General features: G+C 32.9%; 3 protein-coding genes and 1 long non-coding RNA gene across 4 annotated transcripts; 2 read left to right on the top strand and 2 right to left on the bottom strand.

The window, feature by feature from the left end:
- Positions 1 to 91: 91 nt before the first annotated feature.
- LOC102659935 (uncharacterized) lies at positions 92 to 1,360 on the bottom strand. The gene is made up of 3 exons (XR_414523.4): positions 924 to 1,360; positions 652 to 726; positions 92 to 560 (listed from the first exon to the last, which is right to left on the bottom strand). It is a non-coding gene; the product is annotated as an uncharacterized lncRNA (long non-coding RNA).
- An 859-nt stretch (positions 1,361 to 2,219) lies between these two features.
- LOC100527421 (uncharacterized) lies at positions 2,220 to 4,402 on the bottom strand. Its single transcript, NM_001248911.2, is given in 6 exon segments — positions 2,220 to 2,442; positions 2,542 to 2,709; positions 3,255 to 3,373; positions 3,895 to 3,956; positions 4,191 to 4,267; positions 4,353 to 4,402. Coding segments are annotated over 6 exon segments (501 nt in total). The 5' UTR covers positions 4,398 to 4,402; the 3' UTR covers positions 2,220 to 2,412.
- Positions 4,403 to 4,702: 300 nt separating this feature from the next.
- Positions 4,703 to 7,383, top strand: GSTT1 (theta class glutathione S-transferase). The gene is made up of 7 exons (NM_001249974.2): positions 4,703 to 4,935; positions 5,019 to 5,092; positions 5,187 to 5,247; positions 5,345 to 5,398; positions 5,762 to 5,841; positions 6,384 to 6,589; positions 6,699 to 7,383. Exons 1-7 carry the CDS (start codon positions 4,871 to 4,873, stop codon positions 6,909 to 6,911), a joined length of 753 nt encoding a protein of 250 aa, NP_001236903.2. The 5' UTR covers positions 4,703 to 4,870; the 3' UTR covers positions 6,912 to 7,383.
- A 1,038-nt stretch (positions 7,384 to 8,421) lies between these two features.
- GSTT2 (glutathione S-transferase GSTT2) lies at positions 8,422 to 11,835 on the top strand. The gene is made up of 7 exons (NM_001255957.2): positions 8,422 to 8,594; positions 8,694 to 8,767; positions 8,973 to 9,033; positions 9,821 to 9,874; positions 10,282 to 10,361; positions 10,875 to 11,080; positions 11,228 to 11,835. The coding sequence occupies exons 1-7, from the start codon at positions 8,524 to 8,526 to the stop codon at positions 11,438 to 11,440; spliced, it is 759 nt and encodes a 252-aa protein (NP_001242886.2). The 5' UTR covers positions 8,422 to 8,523; the 3' UTR covers positions 11,441 to 11,835.
- Positions 11,836 to 12,125: the final 290 nt, after the last annotated feature.

The raw sequence follows: 12,125 nt of genomic DNA, 5'->3' as shown, positions 1-12,125 counted from the left end.
TCATTTGATATCTGTTTATCATGCAGCCAAATAAACTGAACAAAATATAAATGAGACTGAGCTGGACCTGAATCTTCACTGGTTTTAAATGTTAACTTGACTATTGCTGGAAAGACTATGTTTCACAATGGAGTTTTTATTCTTTAATAAATGTTTTTATTTTAATAATTTGTTTAAGTGAAATAAGTAAAAATAATAAATTAGTAGAAATTTAATGTTTTAGGTTTTTTGTTTATTCTTATTAATATTATATCTTCATTTAAAAATAAATAGAAATCGCTTTTTTTCGTTTTCTTTTAATAATTAATGAAGAATGTTGACAACACTCTCTAAGGAGGCGTTTGATATACAATTTTTTTTTTTCCATCCTGGCCCTGCGAATCATGAGTTTTAAGAATGATATTTTCTGAAAATGTCGAATATATATTTGGTATGTGTAAGATATTTCTGAAAAGGATACATATATATAGCAGAGGAGCATACCATTTGGAAGCAACATTAACAATCAGCAGGACTTTCCCCTTGTAAGTAGCAAGATCCACATCATCGCCTTTAGCATCCTGCAAGTGAACAGAAAAACTAGCTACACATTATTTTTATTTTTTAATATGTAGGAATAGAAACAAGTAGCAAAGAGTTTGCATCACTCACCTAAACAACTGAACTAAATCTCCTTGTTCTGTTCGCAACACATTATTCAATCACTACGAATTCACTTGATTATACCTATTTTTCCCAGGGCATTAATTAATACATACACATGTATATTTTTCAACTTAATTTTAATGATTAAAATGATTTTTTTTTATAGTTGTAAATAAAAAACAAGATTTTAAATTTGTAGTAGAAGAAAAAGTAGCGATTTAAGGTAACAGTCTAAGTTGATCGAAATGCCAAAGCAAAGAGATAGACAGAGTAGAAACCTTGACAGTAAAATCAAAGACGGACTTTTGATGGTTGGTGGATTGGGTGGTCATGGTGGGCGAACAGGAAGAGAAGGCAACAGCTCCGATTAGAGTCAGAAGTGAGTTTAGAATCGGTTTCCGTGGGTGTGCCATGTGTAGGATAATTTTTATTACAACCTTTTATGTTACATGTGTAAATTATATCCACCGTTTATTGTAACTATATTTTTAATATTAGGATTTATTTACATATTCAATGATATAATTTCGACAAAATATCTGAATTTGGTTCTCTCACGTTGTTAAAAGTAAAGTAGGAGATTTTATGAAAAATACAGCAAATTTAAATAGACCTCATAACAAATGGAGAGTTATTTTTATAAGAAAGGGTAGGTTTAATTATACTTTTCATTTCTTTAATATAATTTAATGTATGATTTTTTTAAAAAATTTAATTTTTCAGTTTTTCTAATTATTTCAACTAAATTCCTTCAGTCAATTTTTTTTCATAACTTTTTAGATAAATTTAATCTTCCATTAAACTTTCTGTTTTTTTTTTTCATTTTTTATACTAAATTTTTAACTTTTATCTTTTTTATATCTGAAATTCATCGTAATTTTTAAATTATTTAAATAAAATGAGTAAGGTTTTGAGGATTTAAAAAAAAATGATGGCAGAATCAATTTGATTTAACTTAAAAAAAATAAAAGGATTCTGATTAATTCATAAGTTGTACGAACTACTTAAATTTGATATCTGTAGTAATTTTAAATTAACTCATAAATATTTAATACTGATCAACAAGTAATGATGTAAAATATATCTTTAGGTAATATTATGTATAAATATAAAATACAAGAACTAAATAGAAGATAATTTTTAATTCAAATAAAGTCAACTTAATTTTATTAATTGAGTTTTTATTTATAAAAAAATGTTCGTACTCAATAATCAATCGCATAACACTTTCTGGTATTTAGATTGAACATTTTATAAATACCCCAACCTTAAGTGCACTTCCTTTTTTTTTTTTTTTTGTCCCTCTTGAGCACTCTACTCATTATAGTCGTTATAATTTCTGGAAAACATTCCGTTTGGACGTGGAAGATCCTTGTAAGCAAGGAAGCTAAAAGCAATCACAGCGTCTCAGTCACAATCAACTAGAAAAGAGCCATCTGCATGGTAGTTAATCTTGCACATATATCACAATTCACAAGACAGACATAGACAATTTTGCGTCAAGGTAATAAGACCAGGAAGCAAACCAATAAATGGAATAGGTAGATCACTGGCATGGCTAAAGGAAGCTTAAGTTTACATTCACACAATAATAAGTACACAATCTCATGGTTATGAACCTAATGTCAGAGCTACAAGAGTAACTGTTTCGGTACACATACAAGGCACACAGGAAATTGCAGCAGCATCTGCAATACATTTCTTATTCATAATTTATATTCTAATCACAATTCATTTATTGGCAGCTCCAGTCATTCATAGCTTCATTCATGCATCCAACAACTTCAGCAAGTCCTTCTGTAGATATCAGCAAAAGAAATATTCTTGGTGTAAAAATTTTCCAATATCAAATATGTATAGGCAAGATTATTGGTGCCATCATACTAATTGTCTTACCTCAATGCTCAGAGGAGAAGTTGTGGGTGCATAGCGATCAACCACATTTCCCTCTTTATCAACAAGGAACTTGGAGAAGTTCCATTTGATACCATCCCCAAAGAGTCCACCTTTGCTTGATTTTAGATACTTGTACAGTGGAGCAGCTTTGTCACCATTCACATCAACCTATATTAAATGCAAAAAAAATGGTCTCAACTCTCATTGTATATATTTATTCAAACTTGGACACAGGAAAGTGAAATATTTATTCAAACTTGACCATGATCAAACCAGAATTAGTTTCTCCTAGTCCGATTTTCTCTTATTTGCTTAGTATTTGGAAGGGGCTATTAACGCCACATCAAGGAAGAATACAAAATCTTGAAGTCAATCTATTCATCTCTACTTAAATGGTTCATATATTAATGCATTACACAACCAAGGACTGAAACTGGGGGAAATCATTGAAGGAGTCAACTGCTCTCCGAATCAACTTCGATTTTCACACAAAATTGATTACAGAATCCATTTAGAATATTGCTCAAGGAAATTGGAGTTTAGAGGTTAACAGAAAGCATTCACTGCACCCCAAAAAATTTGTACTCAAGTAGCTAATTCCATGATCACAGCACTTCTTTCTATCAAGAATATAGACACTGGCATGGAGTTGATTTTTATACACAGGAAAGAAATCACAGGCAGTGGGAAATGAGAATAAGCAAAGGTTTTACCTTGTCAAAAACGGGAAACTCAGCCTTGAAGCGAGTACAAACAAACTCTTGTATCTGTTCATTAGATCCAGGCTCCTGTGCCCCAAACTGATTGCATGGAAATGCCAGAATTTCCAGACCTGAATAATGAAGATCAAGACTTTTATAAAGATGAAGGGACCCCATATAAGTTAGTTGCTACTTGCTTGAAACTTAAAATTACGGGATGCTTATTCTAGTTGCTAGTAACATACAGCCAAGTAGTTCAATTAGTTTACAATAAATGATTATTTATTAAGGATGTAAAAATTAAAGCCAACAATAAGGATTTGCAACAAGTATTGTGTCGTGTTAAGTCAGTATATAAGCATCTATTTATCCTGGTTACAACACATGATATGGTTTTGTTATGGTAATGAGTTCGGGTGTGTTAATATAATTTTTAAAACGCATGAATTTCAGAACATAAAGTAGTATAAATAGAATGTTGTAAAACAACCCGTACAAGTACGACTCAAAATGAAGTTATCACGCTACAGATATGAGCATTGACGCAAGGAATAAGATAGCGATTAACATAACAATGAAAGCAACAAGAAAGAGACAAACGTGAAGGACAACAATGGCAACAACAGCATAAGAACAGAAGAGAAAAAGAAACCTTTCTGTTTGTATTTCTCATACAACTGACTGAGCTCAGTGTAATTTGAATTAGTCAAGCCACTGCATCAAACATTGAATCAACATCAAAATAAAGCATAAAGAATAATTAAATTGCAACAAAATTGAGGGCAAAATCTCTCCAATTTCTAGGCAAGCATGACTAGCCGTGGCAATTTTAGGGTAAAATTTCAATTAGAGAACATAGGTTAAAAAAAAAACTTATGATACTCCCTCCCACGTACTTAATTATAGAAATAAAATAGGGATTGAGAAAAAAGAGAATCGGGGAGGTACCATTGTGAGGCAACATTGACAATGATAAGGACCTTTCCTTTGTAGTCACCAAGATTAATATCATTTCCCTTGGCATCCTGCAAAAAAAGGAAGAGGGTGTTAATCTAAAATAAAAAATCTAAAATTTGTATGCATAAGCAAGAATGAAAAGAAGCAAGATACTTTAACGGTGAAATCATGGACTGATTTGGCGCTTGAGGTGGCCATAGTGTGATCTGTTCGGAGAGAGAAAGATGTTATTATAGTTGTTGAGCGGAGGAACAAGATGCGAGTGGTTCAAGTGCAAAGCATTTGGTACAATTTTAATTTATATAGCGTCTTTTCTCCGCGTACTTCTGCTACTATGCGCATCACCACTTACGTCATCGTTATTACATTTTTCTCTCAATTTAATTTTTTTTAAGGACATTTAGTCATCATACATTATTAAAGCTTTAGACAAAAAATAGATTTATTCATTTTTAGAAAATAAAAAATAATTTTTTAAATATTCAGTCTCAATCATCTAACATAACCTAACCAATTTATGATCGAGATGGTTGTAAAATTTTGAGTCCAACCCAACTCATTTCCGGTTCAGAAGGCTTGATGCACAACAGCCCCAAAAGGCGAAGCTAGTTGGGATAAAAAGGTAATTTGAAGAAAAAGAAAACAGAGGCTTAGGCAACTAAGAAAGAAAGATGAAGCTGAAGGTATATGCGGACCGCATGTCCCAGCCATCCCGTGCGGTTCTCATATTTTGCAAGTATTTCTATTATCTTTGCTTTTTTCCTTTCTTATTTTATTTTTGGAATTTGCATTTGAATTTGGTCTCTGTATACTGTATAGAGTGAATGGAATAGATTTTGAGGAGATCAAAGTCGATTTATCCAAACGTCAGCAGTTATCTCCCGAATTCCGAGGTTATTCTTATTTTTTGTTTTCACGAAAAACGCTGTCTGTATTATACTGTGTCTCTCTTAGTCTTACCTTTAACTTTATTGGATTTTCCTTCAGCGGTTAACCCTTTAAGGAAAGTCCCTGCTATTGTTGATGGAAGGTTCAAGCTATTTGAGAGGTACTTCAACTTCAAATTCCATGCTATTCTGCTATGGATTTATCTTCTTTCTTCATTCTTATTAATTCGTGTTTCATTTTCTTCTTTGCACTTGCAGTCATGCTATTCTCATATATCTTGCTTCTGCATTTCCAGGAGTTGCAGACCATTGGTTAGTTAGTATTGTCCCTTTTTACAAATTTAATCGCAATCTGCTTTGTGGAATCAAGATATTTGAATATACAGAGGGTCTTGGGTTGTGCAATTGTGAAGTTCTTTGACTTTGGCTACTGATGTTATTTTGATAGTTTATATGTGCAATTCTGAATCATACCATGGGATTCATCTTAATATAGTGGTTATTTAAATGATGAAAAACATAGATAAGTAATGTTTCTGTTCCTAAACTTACAAGACAGGTATGCACTCTACCGCGGGTTTCTTTCTGTTGTGTCTATATCGATCCCTTATTTAGTGCTGACGTACACTTCTCTTGCTTGCCTTTTAACACTTTCTATTCCATTCATTCTATTAGGTACCCGGCTGATCTTTCCAGGAGAGCAAGAATTCACTCGGTGTTAGATTGGCATCACCAGAATTTGCGTCGTGGAGCAGGTGCATCATAGCTCTAAAAGAACCCTTTTGTAATTGCATTGTTGCCTAGAAAGTGAAACTACTATGAAATTAACGTTATTTCATGAGTTCTTATCATGCTGGCCTACTGTTGCTAATCTCACTGTAAAGAAATCAGGAATTAATGCATTTTTAAGGAATTTGTCTTTCCATTTACGAAGTAGTGAAGTTGAATCAAGTTAACAACATCGCTAGAAGATAGTAATAGTTAAACTTCAGAAACTATCCTCATACACATTAGTCTGGACAAGTTAATTAGTTGGAGATGATAGTATATAAGTAGTTAGCCTTTCTTCGATGCTTCATATCGATGGCAAATTAATTTGCATTACAGTTTGTTTAATTCTGGTAATATTATGTCTTTTGAGGTTGATTTATATTTTCTTCTTGTACATGTATATGTTAAAGCCATGTTTTGCATTAATTTCCTTTGAGCACTGGTGAAGATGCTGTTTTGCTTTTGCGTGCAAAATTCTTCCTGCTTCCTTTCTTTTCATGACATAATCTTCTTGATTTTGTTCCAGCTTCATTTGTTCTAAATACTGTACTAGCTCCACTATTGGGCCTACGAGCAAACCAACAAGCAGCTGCTGAAGCCGAGAAAATTTTGATTTCATCTTTGTCAACAATTGAGAACATTTGGCTTAAGGGGAATGGACAGTACTTGCTTGGTGGCTTGCGGCCATCCATAGCAGATCTCAGTCTGGTTTGTGAAATTATGCAATTAGAGGTACATGTATATGTTAAAATCTGTTTGCATAGAAAAGTGACATGCAGGACAGAATGCTGATCCCCTCCTCAAGAGAAATCGTGACAGTAACTTATCTTTTTGGATGCAGCTTTTAGATGAGAAGGACCGTGATCGTATTCTTGGCCCTCACAAGAAGGTTCAGCAGTGGATTGAGAGCACAAGAAATGCAACGAGGCCTCATTTTGATGAAGTTCATACAATCCTCTATAAGCTCAAAACGAGGCTTTCTGAGCAGCAATCTAATCAGGCAGATGGCGTGATGCAATCTAGGATTAGAACCCCTCTAAGTTCAAAGATGTGAACAAACAACCATGCCAGTAACGTGCCTGTGACAACTTATATGTGTGTGTGTGTGTGTGTTGGCTGCAAGTATCACTGTATCAGGTTTGAAACATCAAAGATGAAGTTTATGTCTGTATTGAGACCCCTTAATCTAAGTAAGTTGGGCAGGTAATAAATGTGATTTCCACATGAAGATACAATCGTCTCCTCCTATGAGCAGATTTGGCGGCAATAATGTTAGTCTGTCCTTTATATTTGCCACGCACAATATTTTCTAGGAGCTGGTAAATTGCTGTAGTATAGACCTATGTTTTTTTGTTGAACCCGGATCTCCCTCGATCCAAGAGCCAATGACTAATTCCCCAAGGCCATGATTTGTACAATATAAATTTGTATGCATTATCCAATGGCAATGACGTGGGAACATTATGCAGCATTTGTATCAAAATTTGATTGAAATAAATTAATCCTAGTATATTAAAATTTTATTTTGGTCGGCTCTATTAGAGTTTGCTTTCTAAAGACTAAGTATATTTTTCAATTTATTTTTATATAAATTTCTATGATAAAACTTCTTAATTAAGTTTATTCCAATTTTTTCTTATAAGTTAAAATAAGTTTTTAAAGAAGTTAAATGAAAGATTTTTTTTTTGTAAAAATTGTAGTGTATTAGTTGATTTTAACTTCTGAGAAATTTAATATATTTTACTTTTTTATTTTTATTTCTTTCTTAGTATTTGTTGAGCAGTTGATCTAATGTGGTTTTTGCTTTGCTTATAGTTTGTGGTTTTTGCTTTTCTTATCATTCGTAGTCCGTCTTTCATGGCCATGCTTCATTTATTATTATTATTATTATTATTATTATTATTTTGAGATCAAGTTCTTTTAGCATTTAATTTTTGTCACCTACAAACCACTCAATTAAAAGCCCCGAGGGAAAGTAACAGAAGGCAAAGAAATGAAAGAATCAGTCTGTAGTCTATGCAAAGACCTGAAACTGAAACCTCATCTTTTCTACAAGGATGGCAAAAGTCTATGCAAAGTTCATTAAAGTTTAATGGGCATTTATTTAGAAATAAACTAAATAGATTTTTTTTCCTACTCGCAAGGTACCGTAATAGTGTGGTATTTGCAATTTAAAATTACATTAAAATAAATTATTTTTTTTTAAAAATAATTTAGTATAACTATATGTTTTAAATTATTTATTTTTCCCTAATTTTTTTATTATATTTTACATTTTTCAAAAAAAGAAATTATATTTTAACAAATTTTCATTGATACCTTAATACCCCGTGAATTTTCATAAAATTCCACGGTTTTCATCAAATGAGACGAGGGTAGCATTGGTTCACAAGTGTTAAAACAAGCAGGGAACAGAAGTGTATGTGAATGCGTATTTTTTCACTGCAGTGTCTTCATTAAAAAAATGAAAATCCTGTCCAATACGGTACCATTCCATAAATATAATAGTTTAAGGATATAAAAATTTGATTGTTATAATAAGGCAAGGTGGTACTATTTTTGGTAAGTAAGGTAAGGCACGCGAACTAATGCAACAAGATAGAGAGTAAAGTCAAAGTGGTGCTTTTCCCAAACTTGAAGAGTTCAAATTTTGTTAATAGTAAGCGATGATGGGAAAGCTAAAGGTGTATGCGGATCGAATGTCCCAGCCTTCTCGAGCAGTTCTCATATTCTGCAGGTTATATTATTTCTCCACACTTTACACAAAACCATGATCTGTATATATTATGATATGATGAACTAAACACTATCAGCATCTTCTCTGTGTGTTCAAAAGGTTTAACGGAATTGACTTTGAGGAGATTAAAGTAGACATTTCCAAACGCCACCACCTTTCTCCTGAATTTAGAGGTATCCATCTAATCTAGGATGTAAAATAAGCATATTATGCACCTTATAAGTTTTCATTTACTAACGACTCTGCACTTAACAAAGTAATATAATTATATATTATTATAGTATTTTGTCATGGCACTCACTGACTTGTAGATAGAAAACTTTAATAGTTTGAATCCATTTGATTTCAATTGAAGTCCCTCTTGTAATTTCATTGCAGAAGTAAACCCTCTGCAGAAAGTTCCGGCTATAGTTCATGGAAGCTTCAATCTCTCCGAGAGGTAATTGATTACTCATAAGTGATAAGGGTCGTGTCTTTTATGATTATCAATGGAGAGGAAAGTAAAGTTCTTATGCTAATGTAGTTGACGTCGATGGGGATGGAATATCAAAGATTTGTTTAGTCCTGTAACTTATCTTCAATTTATTTGTCCTACTTATATTTAAGTCATGTGCATCTAAATCGTGATTGTTGCCCGTGGGCAGACCAAACTGTCACACACACACACATATATATATATATATATATATTAAAGCTATTTAACTGTTTGCTTACTCAATCCACTATTTGGTGATTGTGTGCCTCCATAGAAAGGGGATTTTTTTTTTCCTGGTGTTTATCTGATTTACTAACAATTTATAGTTGCTTATGAAATTAATTTCATTTTATTTGAAAACAATCTCATAGTCTAATGATTGGATGGTTTATACATGATGTAGAGTGGTATTAGAAATGGTCAGCGTGAATGTCTTTTTTATGCTTTATTCTGGGTTATGTGCATCATCCTTAGGAAAGTAAATGAACCATGTTGTGCAATCAATTTTCCAGTGGATTAATGAATCTATCCTTCTTTTTAATGCTTATGTAAATCGTGTAGAATCATTATATGATGTATTTGATTTTAAATCACATTTTCTTTCGTTGTTACCTGTACTTTTTTAATCTCTGTAATACTTTTTTAGTTTCTGTAAATCCTGTAATGTGTAAAATTTGAATTTCTTGTTAGGAATTTTTTTAATGATTGATTTTATCATATGTTCTTAATAAATCTCGTTTTCTTTTGGCAGCCACGCAATCCTTGTCTATCTTGCTTCTGCTTTCCCTGGAATTGCTGACCATTGGTTAGTAGAACCTCTTCTTTTGCTTCTGAAATTCTGAACTGCTTGGTTATTTTAAAGAAATACGTCAGAGTCATTTAAATATCAGAGCTGGACTGTTTCACTTCACAGTATTTTAACATGATTTCGAAAGGGCCTAATCATAACCAGGGTTCCTTGCCCATTTCTAATGGCCCTTGTTCCTCACTTTTGGATGCTTATTTGAAAGTACAGATCGGGGTGAAACAGAATAAAATAAATAACTTAAAAAGTGTATTGGTTCTAAATCCAATTTTGTGCTGCTTGGGGATACATTTTCCATGATCTAAATGAAATCCTAGTTGCCATGCATTGAGGATAAAAGTGTAAAAGTTTTGCATCCAAAATTTATAATGATTTAGTTACGACAGATATCCCTCTTGATGTATCAGGTATCCAAGTGATCTTTACAGGAGAGCCAAAATTATCTCAGTGATGGATTGGCATCACTCTAATTTACGACATGGAGCAGGTGCTTTACACAACAAAATCCATACATCTTCTAACCCCTTTGAGTAATGTGAGCAGTTGAGTTTGTTTTATGGAAACTTGTGCATATAGCTACAGACTAGTATCTACTAAAAGAAAATTCAATCATATAGTTATTATCTTCTGCATACTTACTATGAGAATTCAAGTTTGTTGTAAGTATACTTGAGTGCAACTAGGCAATATTTTTATTAATTATTTATATGGATCAAACTGGGATTAAATCATTGCTCACTTGTGGAGAGCTTCATGTCATTAAGTAAACTAAATTAGTGTCTGGCTATTATGCAACTCTGAATATATTCAATTATTCATATTCTATTGATTTTGCTTTAAAAGCAACATCTGATAGAATAGATTTTACCATTGCTGCAAGCCATATGTTAAATTACATGTTTCTAGCCAGAGAACATCTTTGTTTTCTCCTAATTTTTACAGAAAGAGCATGTCTCTTGTAAACTATGACTAATCGGCAGAAGCACACCACCTTTTACAGTGAACTATGTAATAAATACTGTACTAGGACCTGCAACTGGCCGTCCACTTAATCCAAAAGCAGCTGCTGAAGCAGAGAAAGTTCTATTATCTTCTTTATCGAAACTAGAGGATATTTGGCTCAATGGAGATGGACACTTCCTGCTTGGTGTCTCTCAACCATCTATAGCAGATCTCAGCATGGTTTGTGAACTCATGCAACTTGAGGTAACTAAATGTGACTTGATAATTATTGATGCTGCATCCATCCAAGTTGGCTCAATGTCTTGAAATTTTCAGTTGAATTAGAATTGTGATTGGTAGTATAATTTCTTTTTGCATGAATTTGTAAAATTAAACTGTGAATAAACTTAGGTTTTGGACGAGAAGGATCGCAGTCGAATATTATCCCCATACAAGAAAGTTCTTCAGTGGATTGAGGATACGAGAACTGCAACAAATCCTCACTTTGAAGAAGTGCATAATATCCTTTATAGAGCTAAAAAGAAATTTGAACAGCAGCGTTCAAGGGTAGCTGAAACTGGGACTGAGCCTAGTAACAAGATGGGGGGTCATTCAAAGATGTGAAAGCCATTTCTTTATCTTTGCTGCAAGACTGACAACATAATCATAATAACCTTTTCTTTCAAAAGTCTTGAGCCTTGGGTTTCTGGCTTTGCTTTGTTGGCTTGAATATCTTTATTCCTTCCTATAAAGACACAAATGCTAGACCACATGTTCAATTGTTGAGTAATTCGCACACCCATAAAAAGATCTTGGCAGTGAAGTATGTTGTTGTACATGGCAACTGCAGATCCTGCTTCTATGTTTACTCAACCAAATGGGCCAATAACTGTGTCTGTTCATTTTGTAAATGGTGTTGGTGCTTTGAGCTTGGTTATCTATTATTCACATTTTGTTATAAGAAAACTACTAATTTGTTTGTGTCAAACATTGAATTAAGTCTAAATAATATTTGAAATGATGTATCATTGCATGTGGCAAATTGCGATGGGGGCATGGTATTGAGGAACACCTGAAACTGATGCATGTTTACACGTAAAAATTCTTGAACCATTTGGTATCTATACAACTTCACGTGGTTCTATTCCTTTAAAAATATCACTACTATCATACCTATTTATATTGTAATATCATTACGTGCTGAAATACAACACTTTGATTCTTGTAAATTTTGCGGGTGCAGATATCATTACTTGAAGGTAAGTCATACGACTTGAAGGATTTCCATTTTGTACATTATTCCAACATC

The sequence above is a fragment of the Glycine max genome, chromosome 5 (genome assembly GCF_000004515.6).
Source record: "Glycine max cultivar Williams 82 chromosome 5, Glycine_max_v4.0, whole genome shotgun sequence".
Taxonomy (NCBI): Eukaryota; Viridiplantae; Streptophyta; class Magnoliopsida; order Fabales; family Fabaceae; genus Glycine; species Glycine max.
This window is presented reverse-complemented; position numbering and strand designations above follow the sequence as displayed.

What these genes read in the sequence shown, in the direction of transcription:
- GSTT2 (NM_001255957.2), top strand. Translation starts at nt 8,524, where the DNA reads ATGATGGGAAAGCTAAAGGTGTATGCGGATCGAATGTCCCAGCCTTCT. An exon ending in CCTTTCTCCTGAATTTAGAG is followed by an intron (nt 8,768 to 8,972) that starts GTATCCATCTAA and finishes ATTTCATTGCAG; the next exon opens with AAGTAAACCCTCTGCAGAAA. An exon ending in AGCTTCAATCTCTCCGAGAG is followed by an intron (nt 9,034 to 9,820) that starts GTAATTGATTAC and finishes TTCTTTTGGCAG; the next exon opens with CCACGCAATCCTTGTCTATC.
- GSTT1 (NM_001249974.2), top strand. Translation starts at nt 4,871, where the DNA reads ATGAAGCTGAAGGTATATGCGGACCGCATGTCCCAGCCATCCCGTGCG. An exon ending in GTTATCTCCCGAATTCCGAG is followed by an intron (nt 5,093 to 5,186) that starts GTTATTCTTATT and finishes ATTTTCCTTCAG; the next exon opens with CGGTTAACCCTTTAAGGAAA. An exon ending in CCAGGAGTTGCAGACCATTG is followed by an intron (nt 5,399 to 5,761) that starts GTTAGTTAGTAT and finishes TCATTCTATTAG; the next exon opens with GTACCCGGCTGATCTTTCCA.